Below are 16,678 nucleotides of genomic sequence, written 5' to 3' on the forward strand. Positions count from 1 at the left end.
TGTGCCTGCTCTATGTGCATCTAATCTTTTTTCAAGTTTATGTTCTATTTCACTTGATTCCTGTTTTTTGCTTGTAAATAAATTTAGTTATCATTTCCTTGAATTATGTACTATGTATCTGTATATATTTAAAACCCTGTTATACTATACCTTCATTAGACATGACTGTATTTTCATTGTAAATGCTCAGATTTCATTACAATGACTATATAAATTAATTGTATGTATTATCTTATGGTGTTTGTTTATTTTTGTTTCTTTGTTTCTTATTATTATTTTCTATATTTTTGTTCATGTCGGACACAAGCTTAAAGCTTATGTTTTGTACTGTTAACCATAAACGACTATAAATAAAGTTTGTCTCACTGTCTTACTGTCTTATGTACTTGTATATCATATTAATAATTGTATCTGTTATAGACATTGCATTATTGTGTTGTCAAATGTTTTATCTCTTTAATCACATCCGGTTTTTGTAACATCAGAATTAAAAGAATTTCATAATTAAATTATAATCAAAAGCTATAGAGATATAAGTAAAACTTACTCAAAATGCAAATATGTTTTCAAACATAATAACTCGACACAAAACAGTAAAACAAGGATTCTTTTTGTAAGAATGATTACATAATAATAATTTGGAGAAATCGATTTACCCTTTAAACATTAGACAATAGAAAACTATACACACACACAATCAGTTAATGATTTCAATTACGTAAAGTCATTTTTTGTATTGGGAAGTAACATGGTTTAAAATTTCTATAGCAAATGAACCGTTGCTTTTAAATATTGGAAAAACAAAAGGCTAGTTCGACTGTATTATAGTTCCTTTCAAGTGCTACTTCATGTACTTTAGAAACTGTTTAAAAAGACCAGTTCTATTTCCGTTCTTGTATAGAAGGACTATGTAAATTTTGATTATTTTAACTTTCCGATGAGAATGCACGACGCCGAGGTATGCCTTTCATTTAAATACTCTTTTATAATGGTAGCATATCAGTCAATGATTACTCCTTGTTTATTGTACATATGCTATTTAAAAGTTTAGGTTATAATTTAAAGTGACCTCCATATGAAGTCCGATAGACAGAATTTGTATGACCCCAGTTACATTGTATTTCTAATTACTTGAAATTGCATATCCTTGCGAGATATTGTGCTGATATAGCACCAAAAGTTTTTCTTTTTAAATGCTATAAACCAGAATACTGAAATCAGTGTTTGATAATCCTTAAGATTATTAGTTATAAAGATTTCTGACAGGTTATATTTACATAAAGGAGTGTTTGCATATATTTATAACCCGAACAGCTAGGCGAGGGTTATATTGCAAACAACCTTTTATATATGGCCATATAACCTGTCATGATTCTTTATAATGAATTGATAATTAAGCAAACTTCCTTTTTTAGAGAAAATAAATTAGATATCTTCATAAATTGACAGCAGCCATGTGTTTATAACTATACATGTATAAACGAATATCCAATGAAAGCGACGTTACAAACGTGCAGTTTTATGATATATACTCGTATGATGTTTTCTTTTTCGAAATCATTTTTGAATTATCTTATCATTGCATAAATTAAAGAAAACTAACAACACCGCCGCCAATAACAACAATTATGCACACATTTCCATATGCTTTGCAAGATACGTTTTCCTCCGTGTTATGTAGTATTTTTGTGTTTCTGCTTAACATTAGATTCCACGTAAAAAAAAATATAACGCCAACTTTAATATAATAAATCAAGTTGAAACAATCAATCACCATTAAATCGACACGTTTTTGCGCTATAAAGAAATGGTGAAAAGCGATAGATTCCAAATTATTCACATCTGGATCAGTTACATAGATAAACATGAGTGTATGTTCAATGTAATTATGCCAAAATTCATTTATCATTGACAAGACAACGTGTCTCTTATATTACATTTTGTTTTTTATATGCTAAAAATAACCACTCTTAATTTTATTTGCAATCTGACTAAAGTTCAGGTCTACTTATTTATTCATGTAGAGTAATTTATGAGCTGATTTTAATTGATTGTTTTATTTCTTATAAACATGTACGAGTTTGGACAAGACAGTGACGTTTAATTTTCTCTTGTAAAAATATCATGATTGTGTATTTGTGAAATGTCCCGATTTTCCCATTCTAAAACTTAAGAATTCGTATTGAGAAATGAAACATAAGCTGAGATATTTATAAATGTTTTTAACCTTTTCATTTTAGACTTGAAGATATTATTTTTATTGTATTCAATTTGATGTGAATCGTTGGTGTGATTTTTATCATATCAAATTATATAGCAAAATACGCAGAGGTGAATAAGTACACTTCTTAAGGTCATTTGTTTCTTTTCCTTTAATTTGTCATGTATCAACAAGTGTCTGAGAACTCTGTAACACATTATTATAACTATACAATTCAGGTGTATACATTTAATGCAAACATGTTTGCATATCACGTGCTTATTATGCTTATTTTATTTGATTCGACAAACAGTTTACACCATTACAGGAAAGTACCGATGACAAAGATGAACGGACGAATTTCGGTCCGGTCCCGGTGTCCGGAAAACCGTCAAAGACCTTATTCACTATGATGGAAGAGGAGGCTGGAGGTGCTAGTCCTGATCCAGCTGATCTCGGCGACTACAACCAAGTATTCGAGTACACAGAAATAAACCACAAAGACTACCATAGTTCTAACTTTCCAAGCCTTTTGTCAGACCTTGGACCAAGCGCTAAGCATAAGCCAGGGACCAGTTCAAGCAAGAAAAAGGTAAGAACGAGAAACGCGTGTAATAATCTAAACCTGCTGAAATCCCTTAAATGGACTTGTCCAGCTTCCACTTTTGGAACTGCTATTATCAGTTTTTGGGGAGATGAAGATGAAAATATAAAGTTAGTCAGCCAGCAGTGTGATCGCAACTTTTCGGCATTTTCCGACAGTCTTCGGCCCGATTGAATTGGACGCAATTGGCAATCTATATATAGCTAGGTTAATCACTTCCGGTTCCGGCATGGTTAGAGTTAGAAATCAAGTACATGTACTGTATAGCATTTCTTATAATGAATATTTGTAAATTATATATGTAATAACCATTCAATTGAAATGAGACGTCTTCAATTGTCTGAAGAAGTTTATCTTTTAACACTTATTTTAGTTATTTTCAGTATATTGAAATCTTCAATTTTCTAAAAAAAAAAAACTGTATAAGAATGTGCAAGTATTTATATATTTTCATCAGTATTATACATGTGTATACATACTAAAACTCTTAAAATTTACTTATGACTATAGATTATCTGACACATTATCTATAAAGCTTCTTTAACATTGCTAGAGGGAAGAAATGTGTAAATGTTATTATCTGAAAAAAATGTCATTGCACTTTATTTCTTACTAACCATATTATTGGCTTACTGATATAGATCTACTAATTACGGTATGGAGGGGAATGTCCGCGACTCCAAAATTTTCCATGGACGATAATAATAAAGAAATTTCAGGGTGAAAAAAAATCTCAGTTAGCATCTAGAAATAGAACTAAAAAACGAAAGTCATCCGAATGTTTTCTTTCATTTGTTAACTTAACAAATTTACTAAGACATATGAGACGTTGTTAGAGAAAATGCATTAAGAATATGAGTTTAGATACACTTACATTATCTATCAGAAAGTCTCGGTGTCAAACGCCTGTAACTCTTTCTTTATGTTATTTAAGTTACAACTGTTTCGCACAAAGCTCTTGTCTGAAGCACTGTATCGACATGATATACCCAACCAGTTAGAAGTGCTAATACTATTATAAAATGAAATATTTTCGAATTATTTACACACCTGTATGGTGGTTATATTATACAATGCTTATGATTCTAGCAGAAACAACAGAAAGAAGACAACAATGAAAAAGGAAGACATAAACACCGTAGAGAGACGCTTGTATTCGGGGAGCAAATGAAACGCTTGAATGAGGTAATTTCAGTAAATTTGGCGAATGTTTGTTTTAACTTTTGAGTAGATCATCATTGTGGAACGTATAGTTACAATTTCAGCACAATAAAAACAGAGACTGTATTGTCTTAAAGGCCCATTATGCCTCAGAAATGTTATCAATTATATTTCTCAAAACCTTTTTATTTTTGGTATCTTCCACAAAAATATTATTAGCTATAGCCATGTACTACATTTACTACTTTGTTCTCTGTTGGCAATTGGTAAAATCATTGTGAATCAGTATTTTGAATGGAAGTCAAAATACTACTTTGTTTATATATTTTGCTACCTTTACAACACATTACTGCATGTTCGCGGCTACTTTCTCCAGTTGTTAAACAACTAACATTATATATTATAATATAATATTATTAATCACGTGTTTAAAATTTCTAAAGAATTAAAAAGTAGGGATTTCTGAGGCATAATGTGCCTTTAAATTTTTAGCAAGATATTTAAATACATGTAGCAACCGTACCAGTCTAATCTGGTCACGTGTATATTTATTTCAAAGCTTTTAGAAGTCAGGAACGTACACTAGTTTATGTTTATTGTATGAATCCATGTTCAAGTGTACCATTTTTAGTATTACTTCGTTGATTTACATTCCTAGTTTATGTATATAAGTACTAGTGGAAAGACATTTCACTCATCTGTATTTTAAAAAGAAATCATGTGATCAAATTATTTCATTATTTGTTCATCAGACTCGATGGCTGAAGATAGAGTCCGTGGCAAAGGAGAAAATGGACTATTACGACAGGTATGTGTCCGATATGACCATGAAGATAAAACAACAACGAAAAAAGATAAACCAAAGGGCTGAACAACTTTTAAGATCTTTGGAACAACAAGAAGAACAGGTACGAAACTGCTTTTAAAAAGAACGAAAACATTCCGGTACAGACGGAAATATTTGGTTAAATGGTAACAGTTTTAAGGTTTCTGTCGAGTTCACGCCACCAGTTACCCGGCGGGCCCGGGCATTCCCGTCTGAGAGGAAAGGAAGTGTTTTATTCTTTTTTCTCGAATATTTCATTTGTAGTTCGAAAGGATATATAGAGAGTACCATACTAGTGTCTGATATTACAAAATTTATCAGGCAAGGCTAACGAAAAAAACCAACTTTTTTTCGTCCCGAGCCTGATAATGTTTTTAATATCAGACACTTGTTTCATGTTCTATTTTTCATGTGTTGCAATTTTAATCGTTGAACTTCAACTGCCAATAACCTCTCGAGTTTATGTCGCGCGCAGTAATATATGTCCAGGCCATACCTTTAAGAAATAGTCCCAAATGTTTTTAGTCACTTTTCAAACCAAAAATGTATTCTATTCAAAGTTTATAAGTTTAATATTTTCAAATTAGTAAGAGGTAAAACATTCCATTCTTTTCATTTTATTTCAATATATATTGATGAGGTGTCTGATAAAAGCTGAGGAAGACTGATAAAGCTAAATTTATCAGACATGCACTTTATCAATAGAAATCAATGAAATGACATGATAAAACGAAAAATGTTTTTTTTTTTTAATTCAACAAATACCCGAAAGTCGGATATTTCCGGTTGTATCAGAAACCGGTGTAAGATTTTAATAGTAAATATTTGACTTTTGCAAATAATGGAAAGGTGTGAAATGACTTATGTTAATAAAACCTTAGTAAAATCACGGATGTAACATAAAAAACCTGTATATAGTTGTTAATAAACGCTTTGGTTGAATAAACAACCTTTTCTTAAATGTTTAAATTTACTTACATTTGAAGATGTTGCACATTTTATTAGTTTAGCGATTATTAATTCATAAGAAGGAGATAAAATATTAACACGATATACATATATATGGTTTTATTTCTGTTTATTTCAAAAGTACTTTAAGTCTTAAGAGAAATATATAATTTAATAAGGACATTCTGTTATATACGGCCGTATAACGTACGCCTGACATCTTAATACTCTGCAAATGTCTTATTTGATTTGTTTGCTTATACATAAATTCGCTGCAGTCGGAAATATACATATAACTAAATGTAATATTGGTCCAGTGAAAACCATCGTTACATACAGCATGTGCAGTATAATAAAAAAGTAATGCTACGTTTTTTACTTACAAATTGGCAACACGTGTTTAATATGATACAGCATACTATAGAGGATATTCAAGTTTTTTCTATAAATATAGGATTTATTTTCATAGAGTGGTATGAAATATCACAATTATCATACCACAAGATGAAAATAAATCCTGTATTTATAGAAAAGACTTGAATTTTCTGTTTATTATATTCACGTGTTCTCTTTTGTCATTACAATTTGAAATCCTTCACCTTAATTTTATTTATATTGGCTGAATTTAGAAGAAAGTAGTCCGGAATGACATTAGTAAAAATACGGAAAATATGTTTCACTGCGGTGAAAAATGTTTTTTTTACATTGATAATACGAAAAATAAAAATACGCATATATATATTTCATCAATATTAATTTTCTTAATATTTTATTTATAAGTATATAATATACATGTATACATGACGTAGATAAAAATGTATGATATGATGTAATAAGTAAGTGCATGTACGTGTAGCCATACAGTGTACGTTTCAAAGACTAACGTTCTATATTCACAAAAACTGTACACTTACTGATTAAATGTACAATTTTAACCAATTTCACTAGAGATGGACAATTATCTTTTAGCCATGTACTTGCTGGAGCTGAAAGCAATTTGCGCTTGCCACCAGTATAGAGCCAGGCCAACTTGCACATCCATGCATTCTGACCAGACTATATACAGTAAAAACACTCTTTTATGTATTATGATAATAAAGTCCTTTAAGTCTGAATGGGCTGTTCAAAATACATATTCGGGCAAACAAATTCATCAGACTAAGGAATACAGTTTTTATTCGTTTTTGTTTTATTCAGCAAATCACGCAATATAATGCATTTGGCCAATTTTACAATTGCAAAGTGATGGGAAAGTAAAAATGTATGTTATGTGTAACAGATTGCCTTTTATATTATGATTATTCAGTCATAATTTCGCTAATTAATATAAATTTGTATAACATTGATTTAATGTAACACATTGTTTTATCATCCATAGCAAAACTCCGTATTGTGACATACTGTTGTTATAACTTATACCCCCCCCCCAAAAAAAAATGCACATTTATGAAACGTATTCATTGAAAAACTTATCTAAATAGAACAAAACAGAATACAGAATATAACTTGAAGACATATACATTGTATATATTGCACAAATGAAATAAATCGGAACATCTCGGATATCCGAAGTTCGGCGGAAACAGCCGAGAAGATGCGATTGAAGTGATTATTTTGTTTTAAATACGTGTGCAAACTTTACCATTTAAAGATAAATGAGTGGGCAAAGATCTTAATACTATTAAAAGATAATTAGTTAAACACAATCTAGTTTGTAATCCGTACATAAAATGTTTATTTGGTAAAAATCAGTACATGTATCTTCCGCGTTTCTGACATTCAAACAAGCAGTTTCACTTTATGGAAAAATATTTCATTTTTCTTAGAAAAAATTTCATGTATTGGGTAACTCACTAAAATAGAGCAGGCTCTAAAAACAATGAAATATTTAAAAGGTTATGACAGAAAACACTACCCGAACCGTCCTTTATATTGGTTTGCTGTCCCAGTCAATTCGTATAAGCACCGTGATACATTATTTGCATCAAATTAAAAAAAAATATGTTACTGATGGGCACATGGCATTTAAATAATACGAACAAAAACAGCTTATATATGTCATACATTGAATGATATAAGTGTAATTTAACGCTAAAATACTTTCAATTAATCAAGAAATAATATTGGGTAAAGTTATAATGTCAGAAATACGCTATTTCTTTAGAAAAGAGCAGATCGGCTGTTTGACTCACCGTATGGCAGAATATGGCGTCACCACAGAGCAATGCAACGAAGGGCTTATAGCCTAGAACCTATTCGACCAACCTATTAGAGCATAGACAAAAATCAATCCTAGAAAAAGGTATTGATATATCTATGAAAAGTATTATATGTAAATGTTCCAATTAAAATTCCAAAAGATAAGTTTTAAGATATTAAAATATCATTATAGTTTAGATAACTCATGTATATTGTTACTTTTCAACTCAAATTCTGTATCAAATATATTTTTACAGAGAAATACCTTTTTCACGGATGATTCAGACAAATCAAGTTTCTTTTTTAATATCATACCAAAGCAGAGTTTTAAAAAATGATATATTTCGAATCGAAATCCCATCTTTTTGCATGAAATCGCTGTCTAATGATCTCTAAACCTCGAACGTAAAACAGGCATACATACAAAATATACGATATTAAAGGAACTCCATTGAGGTCCAAAAGCCTAAAAATATAAAATTTGAAAATTTACATTTATCAACTTTGGGAATATAAACCCCACAAATTTAAAAATGGTAATGACGAAATATTCTCACAAATAATTTCAACTATATAATTTTAAGCCAGTGTTAAAAGCTTTTAAAAACTTTCCTTTCTTAAAACGACAGAATGATTTGAAAATTTTGCCAACAAGATGTTGGTTACGACCTACATCAAATGGTATGAAACCCCGAAAAAAAATTCAAATTCCGTCATGTCAAAAAAAGTCTTTAGTGGAGTCCCTTTAATATAACTTTACTTGAAGCTAATAAAAAAGAGTATGTTTTGCCGTTAATCAAAGTGTGACTATAATGGTCTACAAATAAATGTGTTATCCTTATTCAAATACATCAAAGACTATACCATATTCGTCAATTTTTGGCCTCTAAATCTTTATACTATTTCTTTTTCAGACTTCTACCGTTAAAGAAAAAGACAAAGCGACAGCAGACGACGCTGAAAGCGGACATGCAGACATGTAACCGATTACGGACATACTTTATTTCTCGTTATAATTACACTTTGACAATGCAAACTTAAAAGTACAATGTAATACATTATCATGTTTTTTTTTCAATTTCTATTTTTTACAATACACTTAATTTTAAGTGAACTATACAAATCTAATATTTAATTTTTGTTTGTGCATACATGTTGTGAATGACCGTGAAGTAATTATACGTTTAACAAATTGGTCAAAATGATGCAATGTCAAGTTATAGTGATAAGCCACGACAATTTTGTTCAGTTATACCATTATTCTACAGTGGAATAACGTTCACTCTTTCTTTACTGTTATACTAGAATATCGCAGTGGTCTCCCCTGAAGATGATTTTATTCCCAGTGAATACTCGTATTGATCAGGGCGTTAAACTTGTGTTTATTGGCGTCCGCGCCGAAGCGCGGCGCCCTTATGGAATGAAATCAGATTTTGTGAAAGGGCGACAGCAACTTCTCGAGCCTTATAGTCGGTCATGATAAAAGCCGATCATTCCGATCGGTATGAGGGTGCTTGATTAAATCAAAGTGCTGCAGCACTGAATGCGACGGACATGCAACCGGGGAGACATTTAGGGTTATTTAGAAAAAAAAATAAAACACAAAATATAGGAATCTATAACAGAGAAAATTTGTTCCATACAAGGAGCAATATATTTTGTGTCCCAATCTGATATAATCCAGATTTTCTACTTTCAAGCAGAATGAAATATATGCCTAAAACCCTGGTCAAACTTGTAAATCAGTGTCATTATCGATTTATTCCAAGAAATGATATGTAAATGGAAAAAAAAACTTTCAACGACATATTTCTAAAATAAAACCATGCAAATAGACTTCAAGCATAATACATTATACCACGGATAAAATCCGTGATTATACATGTGAGAATGTTATTTAGAATTGATTCGTGTTTTAACATAGTGGGCATATAGACAATAAAATATAAGTCATTTGTATTTTTATTTCTTTTGGATATGTACGTCTCATTAAAAATATCTTTGGTTAAAATCATCAGCAATTAATAGTCACCGTATTTTTTAGATTTCTTTTATTGGCAAGGGCCAGAGCACATCGTTTTTTATTTTAATCTAAATGTCACAATTTTTTTTTAAAAAAGCACTATAGTGTTTAGTTGTCCTTTTCATTTTCACACTAAATTACATTTTCAACTTGTTTGCTTCTTACAATTGTATAGAATTTCTAGAAGTATTGCATGTGAACAAAGTAAGTATCCGCTGGTTTATAACATGTATAATGTGTACTCCCTACTGTCCGAAAATCAGCACAGGTAAAGCAGAATCTATTTTTAGAATAGCGAAGGTTAACTCATATCGTGACCTAGAAAATGTATCTAATTTATTAATAACTGCTGAATATTCAGCTAAACCCGCGGTATGAGTCACGAAAATAGTTCTTCTTTTATTAATGCGCGAGTTATTCTAGAGTCCAAAAAACTTTTGATTTGTTAATAATAATGTTTTGTATAATGTAGAAATATTTATTTCCTACTAATAATTTCTTGGAACTCAGAGCTTACACCTTTATTATAGTATAATTTGCTGTCCTACTTTTTCGACAGCGGTAAATCGTTTCGGCAGTAATTTGCATAATTGCGCAATAATACTACGGGACTACAACGTTTTTATCAATCATATACGTCCATATTTTAACTTGGATAACTTAATTTGAAATTGAAAAGGCTAAATATGGAAGATTTTAAGATATCCCGACATAGTATGGGAGTTTTAAAGGATCAAATTCATGTACTTTTTCTTGGGCTGTTAATCGGTTGAGGACACTTTGCGCGAGTGTAGCAGACGAAATCCCATGTAGATGACTTAGCTCTGAACGCGCCTGAGGGCGCGTCCGTCGCAAAAATTGTCTCGATATATACAATGAATAGCGAACTGGAGAATTTCGCAATGCATGAAATAACATTTTCCGTCTCTTCGTGTTTTTTTATTTATCATTTTGTAGTACACAGTGGGTTATTAAGGTATGTTAAAATAGAATGATGAGTTGATGACCTAAACATTCCGAAAATCTATTTATAGAGGGATGTACTGCTATCGGTAATTCCCGGTCTCTCCCGGTCTATTTTGACCGGGATTTACTAGTGACCGGCGAATAGTATCACACGTTTATTGTCCGGTCTCTCCCGGTTTTGGAGTAGATGTTTGATATCGTTACAGAACAGAACCGATATTTTACAGATAAATAAGCTTTTTTTCCAAAATGAATGTTTGTCACTTAGTTTGGTTACAATAATTAATAAACATAGATTAACTTTCAAATTTATTGATTATTATTATACATAAACATACAATTCGTAAAAAGCCCAACAACAACAACAATAGCATGTTTCATTTTATCTATATGAGATAAAAACAATAAATATGTACAATAATTGAGAAAAAGATACATTGTTATGGTATAAATATGACACTATCAACTTTGAAACATTTTATTTAATTTGTTATTTGTGTTTAGTAAAGATGCCCAGGAATTATTCAAAGTTACAAATTAGATTTTATGAATTATTCAATTAATTGATAATTTAAAAAAATGATAAAGAAAAAAACAAATGTACATGTACATGGTTTAAGAATAAGCAATATTATATATTGAAAGATTAAGCATAATTTACTGACTTTTTCCAGTTAAGTTTTGACTTATAATCGTCGGTCAATATGACCACGGATTTATATATATAAATCCGTGATATGACAACTGAATTCTTAAAATTTATTTTACAATTTTAATAAAAAAAGAGTAGTAAACGTGAAAACTCAGTATTAAAATAGCACATAAAACACGAAAAAAGAGAGGAAAACAATATAAATAAAATCTGTATTTTTTTTTATATTAAAATAGATATTACAATTATTGTATAATAAACAATGATGCTCAACATGATCAACATGGTAATATAACCAGTGTCATATTTTTACTAAGTGTGAACAGATACCTTAAGAGGGGGTCTTCGCTAAAAGCGATAACATATTAAGAGACAATTCCACAAGTGTGGTGTTGATCATGCGTTACACATATGGATTATAAATGATTGTATACATGTATATCCGTTGCTATTAATAACCACGATCATAAAGAAATAACAAGTAACATTCTAATCTCTAGCATGCCAATCAAAGTTTATAATGAACAATGTCTTTCGTCCGTTCATTCTGGTATTGAAAAGTTTATAAGAATATCTTGTCATCATATGTATACTAGTTCATCTTCACTTTCTGCATTTCTTGCTTGGACGCCCTTTGATGCTTTGCATCAATGTTTTTCTTGTATTTGTTTCAAATACATTTATGTATTATTTATGTTTAATACCACTGCACTTTAGTAACGTAACTTTTCATTGGATTATAGTGACGTTTTATAAAATCTTTAAACACATATGTTATCAGTTTATGAAGTATTTTTCATTTTTTAAATCAAATAAAGGAATGTCACGGTGCATATTCATATCGGTACCCTTCTTTGAACATGCACAGAAAAACAAACCATCGATGGATAACAATGCAGTAACGTTTCATAATAAAGACTTGTAATAAGGAAAGGAGGTATGACACGTAGAAAAAATGTATACCACGGGACACTAGAATGTTTTATTTATGTGCTGAGTTGTCATGTGCCTGATTTTCATGTACTGCAACTTCACAATATGCTACAAAAAATCGACATGTCTTGCCTCGCCCTATGAACCTATGGCTTGATTATATATGCATCATACATATTTAATATGTTCATATACATATCCTCTTCGGACAAATGACAGTATATTGTCAAAAATAATTGAAAAATTCATAAAAACACCCTACTTTTGGTTTTGCAGCTCTCTTTTGAATTTTTATATCACAGGTACCCTCTGATTTTTTAACACATAGGTACCCTCAAAGCACGACATATGCTTTTATTTGCGTTAATCGCTAAGTATGTAATATTAACATAAAAGTATGAAATATTACATACATAATTAACGATTAACGCAAAAAAAACAAAACATATGTCGTGCACCGTGAATGTTGCCTTTAATGATTTTGTCGTTACACGTTATATAGCCTTGTAACAGTTGTTTGCAATATAACCCTAGCGATTTGGATTATATAAGCTGGAACCGTTGATAATGGGCCATAAAACGTGTATTTATATATTAACTAAAATTTATTAGACATTTTTGTTATCAAAATTTATGAGTCAGCTCTTCTGTTACAATATTCTTATACTATAATTTCATGTTAAGTGTTCATTTTGACAATAAACTATATTTAAATCAAATACCAATTTATCTTATTTAACAAAATCATCAAGTACTTATTCTTGTTATTTCAATGCAGCATATTAAAGTTAATAATTCAATATATTTTGTTTTCAGTACTTTGTAGCATTTTTCTATTGTAATAAAATGTATTTTATCTGACCTATCTGTTTTATGAAACCATGGCTAAACAGTCTAATAAGAATGAATCAGAATTTACTTTTAGTAGATTATCTTAAAGATCCTGTATGTTGTGAATAAGGGTGTTACCACACTTGAAATCTTATATATGTATATAATTATGCTTCTAAAACAATTTTCAAACATTGAAGAAATATGTAAAAATTGTACTGCAAATATTTGTCCACATTATATGTAATCATTTAAATATATGCATTCATTTCTTATTGAAAAATTTGACTTGGACTTTATAGAAAATAAATTTCCAATTACCTACCTTTATTAACATGAAATGTAACTTTACAAATATACTTTTTGGAACTTACAATATTGATAAATCTTCGTTTGAGCATATATTTATGATATAAAACCATAAAAAAATTTAGTTACATGATCTTTAATACAAAATATGTATTAATATACATTTATCTTGAAAAAAAAACAACATTTTCAGTCCAATCATGTCAAAAAACCTCAGTGGAGTACCTTTAAATATGTCTTCATGTGTAAACTAATCAATGAGCGCATTGGAATACCTTCAATGAACAAGTGTCAGTGTTAAACATTCCTGTAAACAAAGTCGTTATAATAACATGCGATGGATCATACATACGTTCGAAGAATGTTAATTTGTTACATAGAATGCTTGAGGGCATTTAAGAACTCACTTCTGTTTTAGACAGCGGTCAAATATTTCAGGGCCCGTAAAGTTAATTCGTAGAATTTGTGACAATCTGCAGCCAACGGCACATGACTGTATATGATATTGTAATTTATTATCTGGAGCTTGTACCGAAAACATTGGGAAAATAAAATCAACACCATATACTGATAGAAATAACCAATCATATGGGATACTGTTGACGCTATCAATGCGTAATTGTTCTTTCGTATTCTACCTTTACAAAAACTACACGCTATTCTATAAAACTGTAAAAGCTATAATCTAACATCACCGCTGCGCATGCGTCTCCGTCCAAGCTAGCTTGCGCAAAGTCCGAGATTTTACTCGGGCGCCGTTCGTGCCCGAAATAATGCACGGAAGGCTACTCGAGGTCTCCCTTTACCAGTAAAGCTGGAACGTGGCCAAGTGACCTAGACGTTGACCCAAACCAAACAAAAACATTATGATAATTTCCCATTAATAATCAAATAAGCAATTGAATACTTTTCTTTTTATCAACGAAGTTGTGACTTTCAAATAGCATATTGCCTATTATGTTTTCAAATTAAGTAAAATGAATCCCCAAATAATTATTAAAATATGTTGCAAACTCGGTTACATTCTTTGAAAGATATCAGCTAAAAGTCGATTGGAATACAGGTGGTATTGCCCAATTCTTCGAAAATTCGTAATTTTTCTTTCTCAAGCAAAGCGAAATGAATAAGTGTCGAATCACCCTTTCAAATCGTTTCACACAATCCAAGAAATATTCATGATTTATTTTATTTATTTTATTTATTGCTTAAGTTTTTTCATAGTGGTTCATTAAGCCTAAAATGGTATTTTCGATGTTCTGTTACAATTTTCAAAATGTTACTCATTTGATATATATCTGAACCATCGTTTTGTTATTTTCAAGTTTGAGCATAGAAGTACATTTATAGTGATTAATTATTTTGTATGGAAAGCAAAATACCATTTTGTTCAAATTTGGTTACCTTCACATTCGGCAAGATTTACTTCATTTCAGGTGATAAACATATAAAATGTTCTAAATCCATACCATATTATAAATCACATTTTTACGGAAGCGTCCTGATGCCAATTTAACATGTTTTATAAAAAAAAGATAACTCCTACGTAGGAGATAAAAAAACGTTTAAACTTTTTAAGTCCTACGTAGGACTTTGTAACTCATACGTAGGACTTTATAACACCTACGTAGGACTTTATAACTCCTACGTAGGGCTTTTTAACTCATACGTAGGACTTTGTAAGTCCTACGTAGGACTTTTTAACTCCTACGTAGGAGATAAAAAAGCCTAATTAGGAGTTTAAAACTCATACGTAGGACTTTATAACTCCTACGTAGGACTTTATAACTCCCACGTACGACTTTTTAACTCCTACGTAGGACTTTGTAAGTCCTACGTAGGACTTTTTAACTCCTAAGTAGGAGATAAAAAAGCCTAATTAGGAGTTTATAACTCCAACGTAGAGCTTTATAACTCCTACGTAGAAGAACACTTATAAAGTCCTACGTAGGAGTAATAAACTCCTACGTAGGACTTTTAAACTCCTACGTAGGACTTTAAAACTCCTAATAATGTTTTTATCTCCTACGTAGGAGTTATAAAGTCCTACGTAGGAGTTATAAAGTCCTACGTAAGAGTTATAAACTCCTAATTAGGCTTTTTTAACTCCTACGTAGGAGTTATAAAGTCCTACGTAGGAGTTTGTAAGTCCTACGTAGGACTTTAAAACTCCTAATTAGTTTTTTATATCTCCTACGTAGGAGTTATAAAGTCCTACGTAGGACTTACAAAGTCCTACGTAGGAGTTATAAACTCTTAATTAGGCTTTTTATCTCTTACGTAGGAGTTATAATGTACTTCGTAGGAGTTACAAAGTCCTACGTAGGAGTTATCTTTTTTATAGAACATGTTAAATTGGCACCAGGACGCTTCCGTACATTTTTGCTCTTTCTACAAAAAATATAAATTCTGAGGCCGTTTTAAGCTAAGCGACATTAACCATTTGTTATGCTCAATTCAGATTACTCGGAGTCGGGGAACAAAAATATCCAATTAAGATTTTGTCATCAACTCATTTCACTGTTTTAATATTGTTAGGAGGTGAATAATGCGTGACTGAGAATTTTAAATCTTAATTTGAGGTATGATTAATTATTGTATTGTAAAAAAGTGATTTAATTAAAGCATTAGGACGGGTTTTAATTTTTTATACATGTTTCCTGATCTGGTTGAGGAAAAACAACAACAACACATGGAATCATCTGTTTGCAATGAATTGTTGAAACAATTGCAAAAGTTTCTGTATACTATTTTAATGCAACACGATTCACATGAGTGAATCGCTACTAAAAATAATAGACTGAAATGCACTGTTAATTATGAATATGTTTTGATATGAATTGCCTATGTCGGTAAGAAAGTTGGTGGAAAAGTTGTCACAAATTTGAAATGTTTACCAGTTTACTTGAACCAGACTGTTCTGATAAAAAAACACGAATTCTTATACACAGATGACGGGGCGCAAGCGCATACTATGAAAATAGGTGATTTTTGTTTACCATAGAAAAACAATCAACATACAGGCAACA

The 16,678-nt window shown here is 30.6% G+C and overlaps 1 protein-coding gene across 4 annotated transcripts; it reads left to right on the forward strand.

The window, feature by feature from the left end:
- Positions 1-819: 819 nt before the first annotated feature.
- LOC132720658 (uncharacterized) lies at positions 820-9,068 on the forward strand. Of its 4 annotated transcripts, none has more exons than XM_060704827.1 (6): positions 820-958; positions 2,529-2,792; positions 3,894-3,989; positions 4,718-4,873; positions 7,904-8,041; positions 8,853-9,068. In XM_060704827.1, exons 1-5 carry the CDS (start codon positions 938-940, stop codon positions 8,009-8,011), a joined length of 645 nt encoding a protein of 214 aa, XP_060560810.1. In that variant the 5' UTR covers positions 820-937; the 3' UTR covers positions 8,012-8,041; positions 8,853-9,068. The 4 variants fall into 4 exon arrangements, with proteins under 4 accessions (XP_060560810.1, XP_060560811.1, XP_060560812.1 ...); XM_060704828.1 differs by having other exon boundaries at positions 3,897-3,989; XM_060704829.1 differs by having other exon boundaries at positions 3,906-3,989.
- Positions 9,069-16,678: the final 7,610 nt, after the last annotated feature.

The sequence above is a fragment of the Ruditapes philippinarum genome, unplaced genomic scaffold (genome assembly GCF_026571515.1).
Source record: "Ruditapes philippinarum isolate M1 unplaced genomic scaffold, ASM2657151v2 ctg1099_1_1_1_1, whole genome shotgun sequence".
NCBI lineage: Eukaryota > Metazoa > Mollusca > Bivalvia > Venerida > Veneridae > Ruditapes > Ruditapes philippinarum.

Coding starts and splice junctions, on each gene's coding strand:
- LOC132720658 (XM_060704827.1), top strand. CDS start 938: ATGAGAATGCACGACGCCGAG. Junction 959..2,528: donor TGAGAATGCACGACGCCGAG/GTATGCCTTTCA, acceptor ACACCATTACAG/GAAAGTACCGATGACAAAGA. Junction 2,793..3,893: donor CCAGTTCAAGCAAGAAAAAG/GTAAGAACGAGA, acceptor TTATGATTCTAG/CAGAAACAACAGAAAGAAGA.